Source organism: Pseudophryne corroboree, chromosome 8, assembly GCF_028390025.1.
Source record: "Pseudophryne corroboree isolate aPseCor3 chromosome 8, aPseCor3.hap2, whole genome shotgun sequence".
Lineage (NCBI taxonomy): Eukaryota > Metazoa > Chordata > Amphibia > Anura > Myobatrachidae > Pseudophryne > Pseudophryne corroboree.
In genome coordinates, this window is record NC_086451.1 from 394,927,668 (window position 1) to 394,942,124 (window position 14,457).

The 14,457-nt window shown below is 42.9% G+C and overlaps 1 protein-coding gene across 2 annotated transcripts in view; it reads left to right on the forward strand.

Moving 5' to 3' along the window:
- The window catches only part of LOC134949262 (cytochrome P450 2C16-like), an 81,348-nt gene extending 73,340 nt beyond the window's left edge, over positions 1–8,008 (forward strand). For both annotated transcript variants that reach the window (XM_063937750.1, XM_063937749.1), the window contains exons 8-9: positions 5,036–5,177; positions 7,600–8,008. In XM_063937750.1, the coding sequence (XP_063793820.1) occupies positions 5,036–5,177; positions 7,600–7,781 (324 nt within the window). In that variant the 3' untranslated portion in view covers positions 7,782–8,008. The remainder of the gene's footprint in view (positions 1–5,035; positions 5,178–7,599) is intronic.
- The last annotated feature ends 6,449 nt before the right edge of the window (positions 8,009–14,457 follow it).

The following is a 14,457-nucleotide window of genomic DNA, read 5'->3' on the forward strand; positions in this document are numbered from 1 at the left end:
TTTAATGCACAAAGTTATAAAAAATATTGACTAAAATGACCTTCAGGCTGTGTGTATAAGGTGTATATGAAACATAAATGTATTCTGTGCTTAGACTTAGGTCCCATCACCATGATATCTCATTATGATATGCAATTATTCCAAAATACGGAAAAATCCCATATCCAAAATACCTCTGGTCCCAAGCATTTTGGATAAGGGAGACTCAACCTGTATACATAAAGATAAAATGAGATAAAATGAGATGTCAATTGGCAATTTATTCTATTAAATTGCCAATTATCAAAGGAGGGATTAAAACTAATCAATGAAAGTAATAATATTTTGCAGAGGGGTGACTGTTACTGTTGTGCCTAGGGGGACACTGACTCCTAAATCCCTCCCTGAGAACAGATGAATCCAATGGTCAAAGTCCAGAAAGTGAAGCAACAGAGTAAGGATGTCTGCAAATTCTAGACTAAAGTGCGAGGCACAATATCAGGCACTGATGCTGTTGTTTTCCAGCCATTTGTATCCCTAGGATGCAGAGGATTGATTGTAGCCAGTAACTGGATTGAGAGCAGGAAAATTCATGATGTATAGTTCTTACTAACCAAGAGCCTAAACACACAGCACCTCTTGTGGCTCACTTGGCAGAATCACTGCTCTTGAGTCCTGTGAAGAACTTTCATATTTTTCCTATGACAGTATGGTCATGACAAGAACACACTTTTTAACTGTATGCCATCATATATATTCTCTAGTCTTTCTTTAAAGCATCCTAACATAGCAGTGTGCATCAGTGACTTGCGAAGAGGTGAGGCAGAGCATATACTCCAGTAATATATGCCATTTTTTTGACCATATAAAATACAGATGTAGCACGCTCATCCATCCCGCCATGGATGGATTGACTAGTGTGCCCACATCTATTACGCACATGTGCATATGCATGCGCATGCCATATACTTCTATAGTACAATTGCCGACTGTGTTCAGTTGCAGCCTGGTGCATTTGCAGCATGCTGCGTTGCATATGCCCGTGCATACGCATCACGGCAAAGATGAGCGTGGCTATATCTGTATATGAAACATACAAAGAATATATAAATATCTTCTTTGTATTGTTCTAATAATTTATATAGTCAAAACTCTGGCGTAAAAAGTCTATGACTGGTGAGGCAGTGCTTGCTCTGCCTTTCTTTTTCACTCAACAAATTTCCAGCAGTATATACTGCTGCACCTTTGTATAATGCCCATATGGACCCTTGGGCTCATATACAGTATTGTGTGTAAATTAGAGATGAGCGGGTTCGGTTTTACTCGGATTTACTCGGTTCTCAAAACGGCATCTTATTGGCTCACGGATGTCACGTGTTTTGGTTAGCCAATAGGAAAAATCCGGATAAAATCGAACTTGCGTTAATTCTGGCATTAAATCCGAACCCGCTCATCTCTAGTGTAAATCTGTTTCTGGTACTAGCCAGTGCGCAATCTGCCATCTACCTCACCGCACGTCCCTGGTGTGCACATGTAGACTCAGGGGCGTTTTAAGAGAGGAGAAGGCCCGGGTGCAGCCTCCTCCGTTCGGGCCCCCTCCTCTCTGCTGGCAGCGCTGAGAGTCTGAGCACTAGAGCGCTCAGACTCTACTGCGCATGCACTGATCTCCGGGAAAATGGCGTGGTGGCCATTTTCCTTGAGATTTCTCTACTGCGCATGCGCAGAACTCCGTAAAAATGGCCGCTGGGCCATTTTCACAGAGTTTTAACACCGCCGTGGACGTCGCCGCGGGACTCCGGAGGGGTGAGTATTCAGAAAATGGGTGTAGCGTGTGCGGTGGGGGCCCCCTCTGGACTCAGGGGCCCGTGTGCACCGCACACACTGCACCCGTTATAGAAACGCCAGTATGTAGACTGATAAAGGTGTTGTGATTAGGTATAATTTATCACAGTACCATACTTGACATACTGTAAGCTCCTTATTTCCAGGTACAGTGCATGTTTAAGAGACTTGATTATGGATATTTTAATTGTCCTTATTTTCCCATATTGACCAATTGCACAATTTCCATCTGTTTTTTTTTTTTCTTGATGTTTATATTGTTTGTGAACTTTTACTGGAGAATAAAAATGATTAGAAATGAGCGGTTTAGTTTTGTTGAACCCAGACACACCTGAACTTTAGAGATCTGAACAGAAAAGAGTCCCAGCTGGAATCACTTTTGGGGATCCCAGTGGACTGAGATCTGAGTTGGGTCTTCTGTCGAGTTTGAAACTTGGATTTAGAAACTGAATCTTGAGTTTTGGATTGCATGTACAGTTAAGTTCCTCCCTCGTGACTTCAGCCATACTTCCCAACTGTCCCGATTTTTGCAGGACAGTCTCATTTTTTGGGACTGTCCCGCTGTCCCACCCGCAGGCCACAGTGTCCCACAGTTGAGGGGGGACAGTTGGGATGCTCCTGCACTCACTGCTCTGTTTAGCTTAGCAGAGCAGTGGTGAATAGCCACTGTGCACAAGTGCACAGTGTCTATTCAGTGAAAAGAGGGACTGGGGGCATGCCAGTAGGTCACAGAGCACTGGTCATGCCCCCTTTAGTGATGGTAAAAGGGCGTAACTTGCGATAGTGGCACTGTTGCAAGACCACACCCCCTTTTACTTAGACCACACCCTCTTTTCGGCAGCGGGCGCGATACGCGTGCCATGGGTCCCACTTCTCTCCGCTGACAAGTTGGGAGGTATGCTACAGGCGCCATTACACTCAGGAGAGTGTATGGTGAAGTCCAGCAATATTGACTGGAAATTAACGTTAATAATACTACAGGAACAATAGCAGGTCTAAATTAGATGATTTGTACTATTTTATTGATTTTTAAAGAAATTCAGATCCAAAACTAGACCCAAAACACTTCAGTGTGGTTTTGCAAAATCAAAACACGATGATGATTCAAAACCAAAACAAACGGAGCTACAGTGGCGTAAGTTCGTGCCAGTACCCCGGAGGCAATATAAAAATTGGTGCCCCCCCCATATATATATGCTTCATTGTCTTTTATTTTAAATCACACATTTCTTAGCAGTCATACCCAGGATTGGAACCCATGACCTGTTACACTGAAGGCTGACACCCTACTAATAGAGCTATTTGCTCCTGCATAGCAAACCTGCAGATTCTATCATTCTAACAATATGAAGCTACAGTGCTAGTTAGAATTGTCAGTTCAAAACCATTGCAACTAGGCAGATCTATGTAGTGTGTGCATGCTCAGTCACTCACAAAGCTGAGTATTTCTCTGACAATTATTTTGCATGTGTCATACCCAGGATTAGAATCCACAACATATTACGCTGGAAGCAGACACCTTACTGACAGAGCTATTTGCTACTGTATAGGAAGCAAGAGAATTCTAACTAGATGAAGTTACTTGTAACTTTCAGAGAAGTAACTTCATATAGTTAGAATTCTCATGCTTCCTATACAGGAGCAAATAGGGAATGGGTTCTAATCCTGGGTATGTCACTTGTAAAATGTGTATCTATAATAAAGAGGTTGTGACTTATAAGGTGCAGTGACTAGTGGACAAGGAGTCGGCCATGGAAAAGATAGCAGCTGCACACGGAATAGGAGGAGTGGTGCCCCCTTCAGAGCAGGAGTCCGGCAGCAGCTGACTCCATTGCCTCGCAGAGTTATGCCTCTGCGGGGATACACATGAGGATTTTATTGCATCAAGTTCTCCTAAGCCAGTATAACATACAGTATGACATGTTTATATTCACCAGCTCGGCATGACAGTGTCCATAGACATTTTTAAATGTTTGCAGTGAGGTGTTAGACAAGTAATATTGGTTTTACCAACTGGGGCTATATGCTTCATCTTTAACCAGAATTTCTCTACTGTAATGCCTAATTCACGTTTGGAAGAAATTGCTCAGCTGCAAGGAAGCATTTATATTCTATTGCAGCAGGAGGCGTCTGTAGGAGATAGACGCCTCCTGTTAGCATTTGCATCCGAGGATGTTGCCTCGGATCAACATCACGACCATCGGTTGCGATTCACGATGGTTCATGACCATCGATCATGATTCACAATGCTTTCAGACACCATCCAGCCTGCGGAAGCTGATCGTATGGTCCAGACACCTGGATCTAAGAAGCTTGCATCCGACGACGCACACCATGGACCCATCATGCCTTCAAAAGGTCACTAATGCTGCAGCTGACAGGGGACTGGCAGCGATATCACTCTGCACATGCACGGAATGGGTCTTGCACCTGCGCAGACCCCAAACATTATATCATTACGTAAACCATTAGGTTTACGTACAGGTATGAAATAGTATGTGTATTGGTGAATTAGTATTTTACACAAGCTACACAACATAAATCAGAAATTATGAGCATGGAAGTCACAAAGAATAGATTTAAGAACCTATATCATGTCGCTCATAGCAACTAATTCATAACACCCAACATTGGAGGTCTTGCAGGGGCGCTTTAAGAGAGGAGGAGGCCCGGATGCAGCCTCCTCCGTCCGGGCCCCCTCCTCTCTGCCGGCAGCACTGAGCACTCAGACTCTACTGTGCATGCGCAGGTCTCCGGGAAAATGGCGGGGTGGCCATTTTCCAAGTGATTTTTGTTCTGCGCATGCACAGGTTCCGTGAAAATGGACACTGCGCCATTTTCACAGAGTTTTAACACGGAACGTGGACATCGGCGCGGGATTCCAGAGGGGTGAGTATTTAGAAAATGGATGCAGTGTGTGCAGTGGGGGCCTCCTCTGGACTCAGGGGCCCGTGTGCACTGCACACACTGCACTCATTATAGATACGCCAGTGAGGTCTTGACAGCAGAAGAAGGAGAAGGATACAAGAATAAGAGACATTATTTAAAAAAGTAAAACATTTCTAATGTGGAACTACTGTAGGAGATATACTGTAATTGATTTAAAAAGAAATTCTAAGAGACTTCAGCAACTTAATATTCGTATACATATATAACCTTACGAGATTAAATGGTTAACCTCATTACATATACATCTGTTTGACTGTCTTTCCAGGACACCACTGTTTACCCAATGCTGAGTTCCGTACTCCGTGACCCCAAGCAGTTTAAATACCCCAATCAGTTCAATCCAGGACACTTTTTGGATGAGAATGGGAAGTTCTGTCGGAATGAAGCATTCATGCCTTTCTCTTCAGGTTTGTACCTATAGTTGACACCTAACTATTGATGACAAAGCTTTCATATTTTAAGCAAAATTTTAAAAAAGGTAATAGTTAGTGGAAACTATAACAGTAATTGTGCAATCTAGATAATGTGATTATAAAGATCATTCATGTAGAAAATAATAGTATGGGTGCAAAATATTATTATTCAAACTTCTGCAAAAATACATGAATCTTTGAGGTGAAAAACAACAGAGATGATGAAAGGATAGAACAAGGTTGAAAAAAAGAAAGATAGACAATGAGACATAACAACTATATTACAAAAAAGTGATTCCTTTATCAGATAGCATGGTCCAGAAGTGAAAAGAATAGGTAAAGGTAATTCAAAACTAATCTACCTACTGTAATACAGAAGTGTTACTCTACGGTCTTGCCTGGGATGCGAACGCATTGCAGGCAAGGTTTCCCAGTACAGCATGGCATTCCGGGCATGTGCTTATGCACGCACTTACAAACGCACATAAAGAAGCAGCTTGTGATCACATGCACTGCCATGCATATTAAGAGGGACTTGGTGGCTTATTAGCGCGGGTAGTGGGAAGATATGCTCCCGCTACCCGAGGATATCTGCTTCGTTAAGGCTGCAATCATGGGGCGCCTGCAAATATTGGCAGTAATTTGCACAAAGATGTGTGAGTACACATCTGTATGTGTGACCGTTGGTGGATTTCCCACTAGGCACGCGAGGCACATGCAACAGGCTAATGAGGCCAGGTGAATCTTTTTTTTTTGTCATTACAACTTATTTTTTTATACATTTACTTTGCAACTGATGGGGTGGGACAGTGGGCTGCAAACTGTGGGGCAGGAGGTGGTGGTGGGTGAAAATGGGGCTGTTTGGAGGTCTGAAGGCATTGGGAGGACTGGTCTTGACATGAAGACATGAAGAGGGCATGACATGATAGGGGGACAATCAATAATAATTTTGCAACTAACGGGAGTGGGACAATGGGCAACAAATTGTGGTTCGGGAGATAGTAGTGGGGTGAGGTTGAGGCTGCTTAGGTAGTCTTGAGGCATCCGGAATGGTATCCGTTCAGATGGTCAACAATGTTACGATCGACAGTCATTAGGTCGACCACTATTGGTCAACATTGACATGATCGACATGGAGAATTGTCGACACATGAAAATGGTCGGCACATGAAATGGTCAACATGTTGTTGTTTTTTTAAATAGATTTTTTAATTTTTCATACTTTACCATCCACGTGGACTACGATTAGAAATAGTAACCTGGGTCAACATGACAAGAGGTCGACATGAGTTTTTCACATTTTTTTCTTTCATTTTTTGAACTTTTTCATACTTTACGATCCACGTGGACTACAATTGGGAACGGTAACCTGCCCGCAGCATGGTGAGTGAAGCGAGCCATGCAAGGGGATGCTGTACACTAATTGGGGTTCCTGGTCATGTTATGGAAAAAAATTACACCAAACACAGTTCAAAAAATCCATGTCAACTCTTTCATTTGTCGACCTTTCATGTGTTGACCATTTTCACGTATCGACCATGTGTCCATGTCGACCATGTCAATGTCAACCAATAGTGGTCAACCTAATGACTGTCAACCTTAACATTATTGACCATTCATACCGGTACCATCCGGAATGGCCCTCGAAATGAAGAGGGCAGTGACGTTATTGGGATGGGCGGCAACTGATAATGTATCTAGGGCAGCCTTACTCCTAAACCCGCATCTGTATGTGACTACCATGAAACTCCTATACCATACCTTCCAAACATCCTGATTTTCAGTGGGACAGTCTCAATTTAAGGGCTTTGTCCCTCATTCATGATCAGGACTGTATTTTTCCAATTGCTTGGTAGTTGTGAAGGTATGTCCATCTTCCGCTGCTTTATTGCACATAGCAGTTGAAGAAGGAGTAACCTTAGAGACAGATAGAGTGGAGTAGTTACCATAGCAACTAATATGCTTCTTTAATTTCCTAAATTGTTCTAGATAATTGACAGAAGCTTATTGGATGTGATGACCAACATCTCCACTTTATCTCTGACTAATGATTGGTACAATACATCTCCCCCAAAGGGTATAAGGAAGGAGACCACAGCAGATAAGGGGCTACCCAATGTTTTTCAGCAACAGGCTGCCCACTGTGTGATATGGTCACACCTCCACAACATGACATGCCCATGACCAAAAAACCCCACCTCTGATATCGGGAAGGAAGCTATTCCTTTTTCTTTTTATAGATCATTGTTACTAATGACTCCTACCTCTGACACAACCTTGCCTTCTTTTACATTACTTTCAACTCTATTCTGCTTAGTTTTATCTATTCAGCGATCACATTTATGTTACAACTGCTTGTTAACTGGTGTGTAGACAAACTGAGATTGATTGCAAATATTGTAATTTTATCCTACAGGAAAAAGGATCTGTCTTGGGGAAGGACTGGCGAGAATGGAACTCTTCCTGTTTCTCACCACCATTTTACAGAACTTCAGTCTCCGGACTCCCATGGACATAGACGATATAGACTTAACACCACTAATGAGTGGGTTTGGGAATTTTCCGCGTAAATTCCAGCTGTGCTTTATCCCACGCTAATCATTAATGTTTTCAAAACATTTTTACATTATTTGCTAATTTATGTACTTGAAAAGTCATTACTATAAGCTTAAATTGGTCATTATTGCAGGAAAAAGAAAACGTATACAAATAAAATAGTAGAACTTATAGCACATCTTGTACCAACAGCTGGCAATTCATTAAATTAGAGGTACTGTACTATACTATACATTCTAAAAATTAAATTATATTGTTTACTAAACAGATATTGTGACTATTGTTTCTCCTTGGCCGATAAGAAGTGGGGAACTCGTGATATATCTATGGGATGCACCACAGTGTGCTTTGTATAAATAATCCACTACTAACTACACTAAATAAACATAATAGATTCTCGCTCTTCAAGTGGTAGGACCTAATGCCCATACCATAAACACAGACATGTGCACAGTACTTACAGTCAGTAAATCACGATGTCTCATAATAGGCCTGTTGCCTGTTTCCCCAGGTAGTGAGACCCTGAGCCAAGCACTGATAAAGCTTATTTCAGCCTCTTACTGGTGCAGGCCTGCTCTCATGCTGAAGGCCTAAAAACCTGAAATGGGCTTTATTGGTGGTGCACTTCCTTCTCTCTCACACCCATACCCCCAGGACTTTTTATCCGGTCTTTAGAACAAGCCGAAACTCTTACAAGTCTGTTTAGGAGAAAATATATTTTCTGGGAGTTTAAGTCACATAGGTCATAAATCTGGTAAATCTAGGACACACATATATCCTGATTATCACTTTATCAATGATTTTATCACAATATATATATATATATATATAGAAGGTGAAAACAGCACCTACTAGTGCAGTATATTAGGATCCTTCAAATGAAAACCTCCACAAGTTCAATAACACCCTTAGAAAAATGCAAGTACCATCATGAGTGGAGTTAACCACTTCATTAAATCGCACGCTCTCCAAATGGGAATTCCCGAACTGGATAGATTTCTCCCTTCAGCTCCAGAACCTCATGGTACTTCTAATGCTCAATGATCACCAAAGAAAAGAAAGAAGGTAGCCGAAATAGTGTAATAAAGTTTTAACACCAGTTTAATTGTTAAAAAACAAAGCAAATACCCGTACATCAAAATAATGTAAAAATAGCTTATCTGATGTGTAGTAGATACAGTTCAGTCTCTGCTCCTCAACGCGTTTCGTCCTTATGGCATCTCAAGCCTGGACTTCATCAGGAGTATACTACCCCACTGCCTGCTCTATCTACTTATAGCTAAACTAATGTGATAATTAGGGGGAGTGTTTTCCCGCCTTTCAGTTCATTTTGACATCACTTCCGGGTTCATTTTGACATCACTTCCGGGAGTACAATAATAATAAACACACACTACTTCCTGCTATAACATAATAACGGGATCGCCGTGACGTCTTTACGCCCACAGCATCTCCCGAGAATGCACTAATAGATATAAAGATCCCGCCGCCTGTTACTAAATGATACTGAGTGCGTCCACTGCGCACTTCGGGAACTTAATGACAACAACAAACTGCTGCCCGTTGCTAGGTGATCCCGTGGGGTGCCAGTGACTTCATTACTTCCGCTGCATCCTCCGGGATCAAACCAATGACCATATCCAGCTCCAGCTCGTTGCCATAGCACCTAAGCTCATGGTGCTTGATCCTCGCGTGTGCTCTCGCGAGCATCACGGTGACAGCCGATCTGTAGCATATGGAGTGTTACCTTAGCAACATATACACAACATGGGTTACACGCCCCCAGTTCCCCGCACTCTGCACGGGGAAGGTATTTAATATCGATCACATAACTGGTCCGTTCTGCCCGCGCCGGTACAAGGGGGATATTGGTCACAGTGCCGTCTCCTTGCCCAGCTTGGGTGGGGATCGTACCTCGGTGATCAAAAAGCAACTAAACCATAGCATATGTCCCTTATTTTTAGAGGGATTAGACAGTAATCAGTAACCATGGTATTGCTTCAGATCCCACATATATACAAAGTGGAAATTTGAAAGTAGCATTAAAATTCACACTCCAATGCAATATTAAAATACAATTATTAAAACCTATAATAGCAGCAATCTGAACCTCAGGAAATAGTTAATAAATATTACAGACAAAAACTCATAAAAAATATACAATATTAAAAACCCAACACTAAATAGAATAGCAGCAGCATAGGTTTCCCATATAATAAGAGCTATAGTAGCAGCAATCTGAGCCTCAGGGAATAGTTAATAAATGTTACAGACAAAAACTCATAAAAAATATACAGTATTATGCTCAAGAACAATACAATAGAAGCAACAGGGATTTCACATATTGGGTAAAAGAAAATATTGAGCTCATAGAAAAGGTGCAATCTCATAATTGTCATTTAGACCATGTGGAGTAAGAGTATTCAATTCAAAAATCCAATACATTTCACGTCTGGATAATTTATTTTCATGATCTCCCCCCCTGGGGCCCAACTGCACTAATTCAATATATATATACACTGCTCAAAAAAGGGAACACTAAAATAACACATCCTAGATCTGAATGAATGAAATATTCTTATTAAATACTTTGTTCTTTACATAGTTGAATGTGCTGACAACAAAATCACACAAAAATTATCAATGGAAATCAAATTTATTAACCCATGGAAGTCTGGATTTGGAGTCACACTCAAACTTAAAGTGGAAAAACACACTACAGGCTGATCCAATTTTGATGTAATGTCCTTAAAACAAGTCAAAATGAGGCTCAGTAGTGTCTGTGGCCTCCTCGTGCCTGTATGACCTCCCTACAATGCCTGGGCATGCTCCTGATGAGGTGGCGGATGGTCTCCTGAGGGATCTCCTCCCAGACCTGGACTAAAGCATCCGCCAACTCCTGGACAGTCTGTGGTGCAACGTGGCGTTGGTGGATGGAGCGAGACATGATGTCCCAGATGTGCTCAATTGGATTCAGGTCTGGGCAATGGGCGGCCAGTCCATAGCATCAATGCCTTCGTCTACCAGGAACTGCTGACACACTCTGGCCACATGAGGTCTAGCATTGTCTTGTATTAGGAGGAACCCAGGGCCAACCGCACCAGCATTTGGTCTCACAAGGGGTCTGAGGATCTCATCTCGGTACCTAATGGCAGTCAGGCTACCTCTGGTAAGCACATGGAGGGCTGTGCGGCCCCCCAAAGAAATGCCACCCCACACCATTACTGACCCACTGCCAAACCGGTCATGCTGGAGGATGTTGCAGGCAGCAGAATGTTCTCCTTGGCGTCTCCAGACTCTGTCACGTCTGTCACATGTGCTCAGTGAGAACCTGCTTTCATCTGTGAAGAGCACAGGGCACCAGTGGCGAATTTGACAATCTTGGTGTTCTCTGGCAAATGCCAAACGTCCTGCACGGTGTTGGGCTGTAAGCACAACCCCCACCTGTGGACGTCGGGCCCTCATATCACCCTCATGGAGTCTGTTTCTGATCGTTTGAGTAGACACATGCACATTTGTGGCTTGCTGGAGGTCATTTTGCAGGGCTCTGGCAGTGCTCCTCCTGTTCCTCCTTGCACAAAGGCGGAGGTAGCGGTCCTGCTGCTGGGTTGTTGCCTTCCTACGGCCTCCTCCACGTCTCCTGATGTACTGGCCTGTCTCCTAGTAGCTCCTCCATGCTCTGGACACTACGCTGACAGACACAGCAAACTTTCTTGTCACAGCTCGCATTGATGTGCCATCCTGGATGAGCTGCACTACCTGAGCCACTTGTGTGGTTTGCAGACTCCATCTCATGCTACCACTAGAGTGAAAGCACCGCCAGCTTTCAAAAGTGACCAAAACATCAGCCAGAATGCATAGGAGCTGAGAAGTGGTCTGTGGTCACCACCTGCAGAACAACTCCTTTATTGGGGGTGTCTTGCTAATTGCCTATAATTTCCACCTGTTGTCTATTCCATTTGCACAACAGCATGTGAAATTGATTGTCAATCAGTGTTGCTTCCTAAGTGGACAATAAAGAACATATAGAGAGCGCAAAAACAGACTTGCCTGTTTACATTAATTTATTAAGATGTATTTGAGACTCAAAAGCCAGATATAAAATATCATAAAATAAATGAATTACACATATATAAACCACAAAATGATTTCACATAGACACAATAAAAACGGGATCCTCCCTAATGATTCCACGGTGTATCCCAAGGAAGTAAACACATTGGTGTATTGAAGATTCAGGTTGATGTTATTTGCCTAACAGCAATATATTGGAATCTTCAAAGATTACTGTAGCTCAAGGTTCCTTAGGAAATTCCAAATGACCATAAGAAATACATATATAAATGTGCTTGCCCTTTTATCATTAGCCCTTAGTGGCCATTGTGAGGATGTTGAAGATGATGAATGTCCTGGAAGGATTTGCACATCAAAAACAAACAAAAATGTAGAAAAAAAAAAGTGAAATTGTGGAACAAATTAAACAGGATTCACATTTTTTACATAAAGTTATTACCTGTGATGAAACATGTACTGTATCTTTCAGAACGATCCTGAGACAAAACGCCAGTCCATGTACTGGAAACATCATCATCACCAAGAATAAAGATAGCACGTCAAAGCAAATCCAGATTCAAAGTCAAGTTAATTGTTTTTTTTGTGTCCGTTTACATTGTTGCTGCGATGCAAAGTCGTGGCCTAGTGGTTCACGTTTGTATGCAAGCTCCCACTATGCATTCACTACTGTACAATAAGGCCGGGCAGCTGTTGCGTATGCACGAGGCCTGCCGTAATGCGTCCTACTACAGAATGTAGCCAGACAAATCTGTATCAAGGGTGTTATGACTCCCAGGGCCGGATTAAGGGTGGTGGGGGCTCAGGGGCAATGAAGTAATAATAATAATGTATGGTGCTGATTGGCTGATCAGTGTTCCTTGGAAAAGTACAGCTGCAGTCCATCTTTAAGTGCTTAAGAAGAAGGATCCCACCCTGTGTGTTTTTCTTGGGCGAGAACCAGATGGTTTCCCCCCATCGATGGCTTAGGCTCCTTGGGGCGGCACCTCTCTAACGTCACACATCGGGATGTCATGCGCCATGGAAGAGGCGCTGAGGAACTGTGTGTATTCGGAGCAGGGAGGGCTATTTCTTGCACCGCCATCATAGATAAAATGCCTGTGCTGTGCCAGCAGTGGTACCAAATTCTCTGGCCTGGTGGAGGGGTGGGTGGTGTTGCGGTTGGGGGGGTGCAGGGTCTCGGACTGCCACTGAGAGACTGTAGTAGAACGATTTTTTTTCCTGTCTACTGCAGCACAACAATGTGTGGATGCTGTGGGCCTATTTGGACAGTGGGCCTGGAGATGCAACTCCATCAGCCCCAATGTTAATCCAGACCTGGGGGCTAGGACCTCTAGTGATTCTGCTGTATAAATCCAGTCCAGTGATACTGCTGTATAAGTCCAGTGGTACTGCCATATAAGTCCAGTGATACTGCCGTATATGTCCAGTGGCACTGCCGTATAAATCCAGTGGTACTGCAGTAAAAATCCAGTACAGTGGTACTGCCGTATAAGTGCAGTGATACTGCCATATAAGTCCAGTTATACTGCCTTATATGTCCAGTGGTAATGCTGTATAAGTCCAGTGATCCTGCCGTATAAATCCAGTCCAGTGGTACTGCCGTATAAGTCCAGTGATAATACCGTATCTCTCCAGTGGTAGTACCGTATAAATCCAGTCCAGTTGTACTGCCGTATAAATCCAGTGGTACTGCTGTATATGTCCAGTGATATTGCCGTATAAGTCCAGTGATACTTCTTTATAAATCCAATCCAGTGATACTGCCGTATAAGTCCATTGGTACTGCCGTATAAGTCCAGTGATACAGCCATATATGTCCAGTGGTACTGCCGTATAAATCCAGTGGTACTGCAGTAAAAATCCAGTACAGTGGTACTGTCGTATAAGCCCAGTGGTACTGTCATATAATTCCAGTGGTACTGCCGTATAAATCCAGCGGTACTGCCGTGTAAATCTAGTCCAGTGGTACTGCCATATTAGTCCAGTGGTACTGCCATATATGTCCAGTGGTAGTGCTGTATAAATCCAGTGATACTGACGTATAAATCCAGTCCAGTGGTACTACCATTTAAGTCGAGTGATACTGCCATATATCTCCAGTGGTACTGCCGTATTAATCAAGTGGTACTACCGTATAAATCCGGTGGTAAAGCCGTATATTTCCAGTGGTACAGCTGTATAAATCCAGTCCAGTGATACTGCCTTATAAGTACAGTGTTACTTCAATATAAGTCCAGTTATTCTGCTGTATATATCCAGTGATACTGCAGTAAAAATCCAGTCCAGTGGTTCTGCCGTATAAGTCCAGTGATACTGCCATATATGTCCAGTGGTACTGCCATATAAATCTAGTCCAGTGGTACTGCCGTATAAGTCCAGTGGTACTGCCGTATAAGTCAAGTGATACTACCGTATAAATCCAGTCCTGTGATACTGCCGTATAAGTGCAGTGATACTGCCATATAAGTCCAGTGATACTGCAGTAAAAATCCAGTCCAGTGGTTCTGCCGTATAGGTCCAGTGATACTGCCGTATATGTCCGGTGGTACTGCCGTATAAGTCAACTGATACTGCTGTATAAATCCAGTCCTGTGATACTGCCGTATAAGTCCAATGATACTGCCTTATATGTCCAGTGGTAATG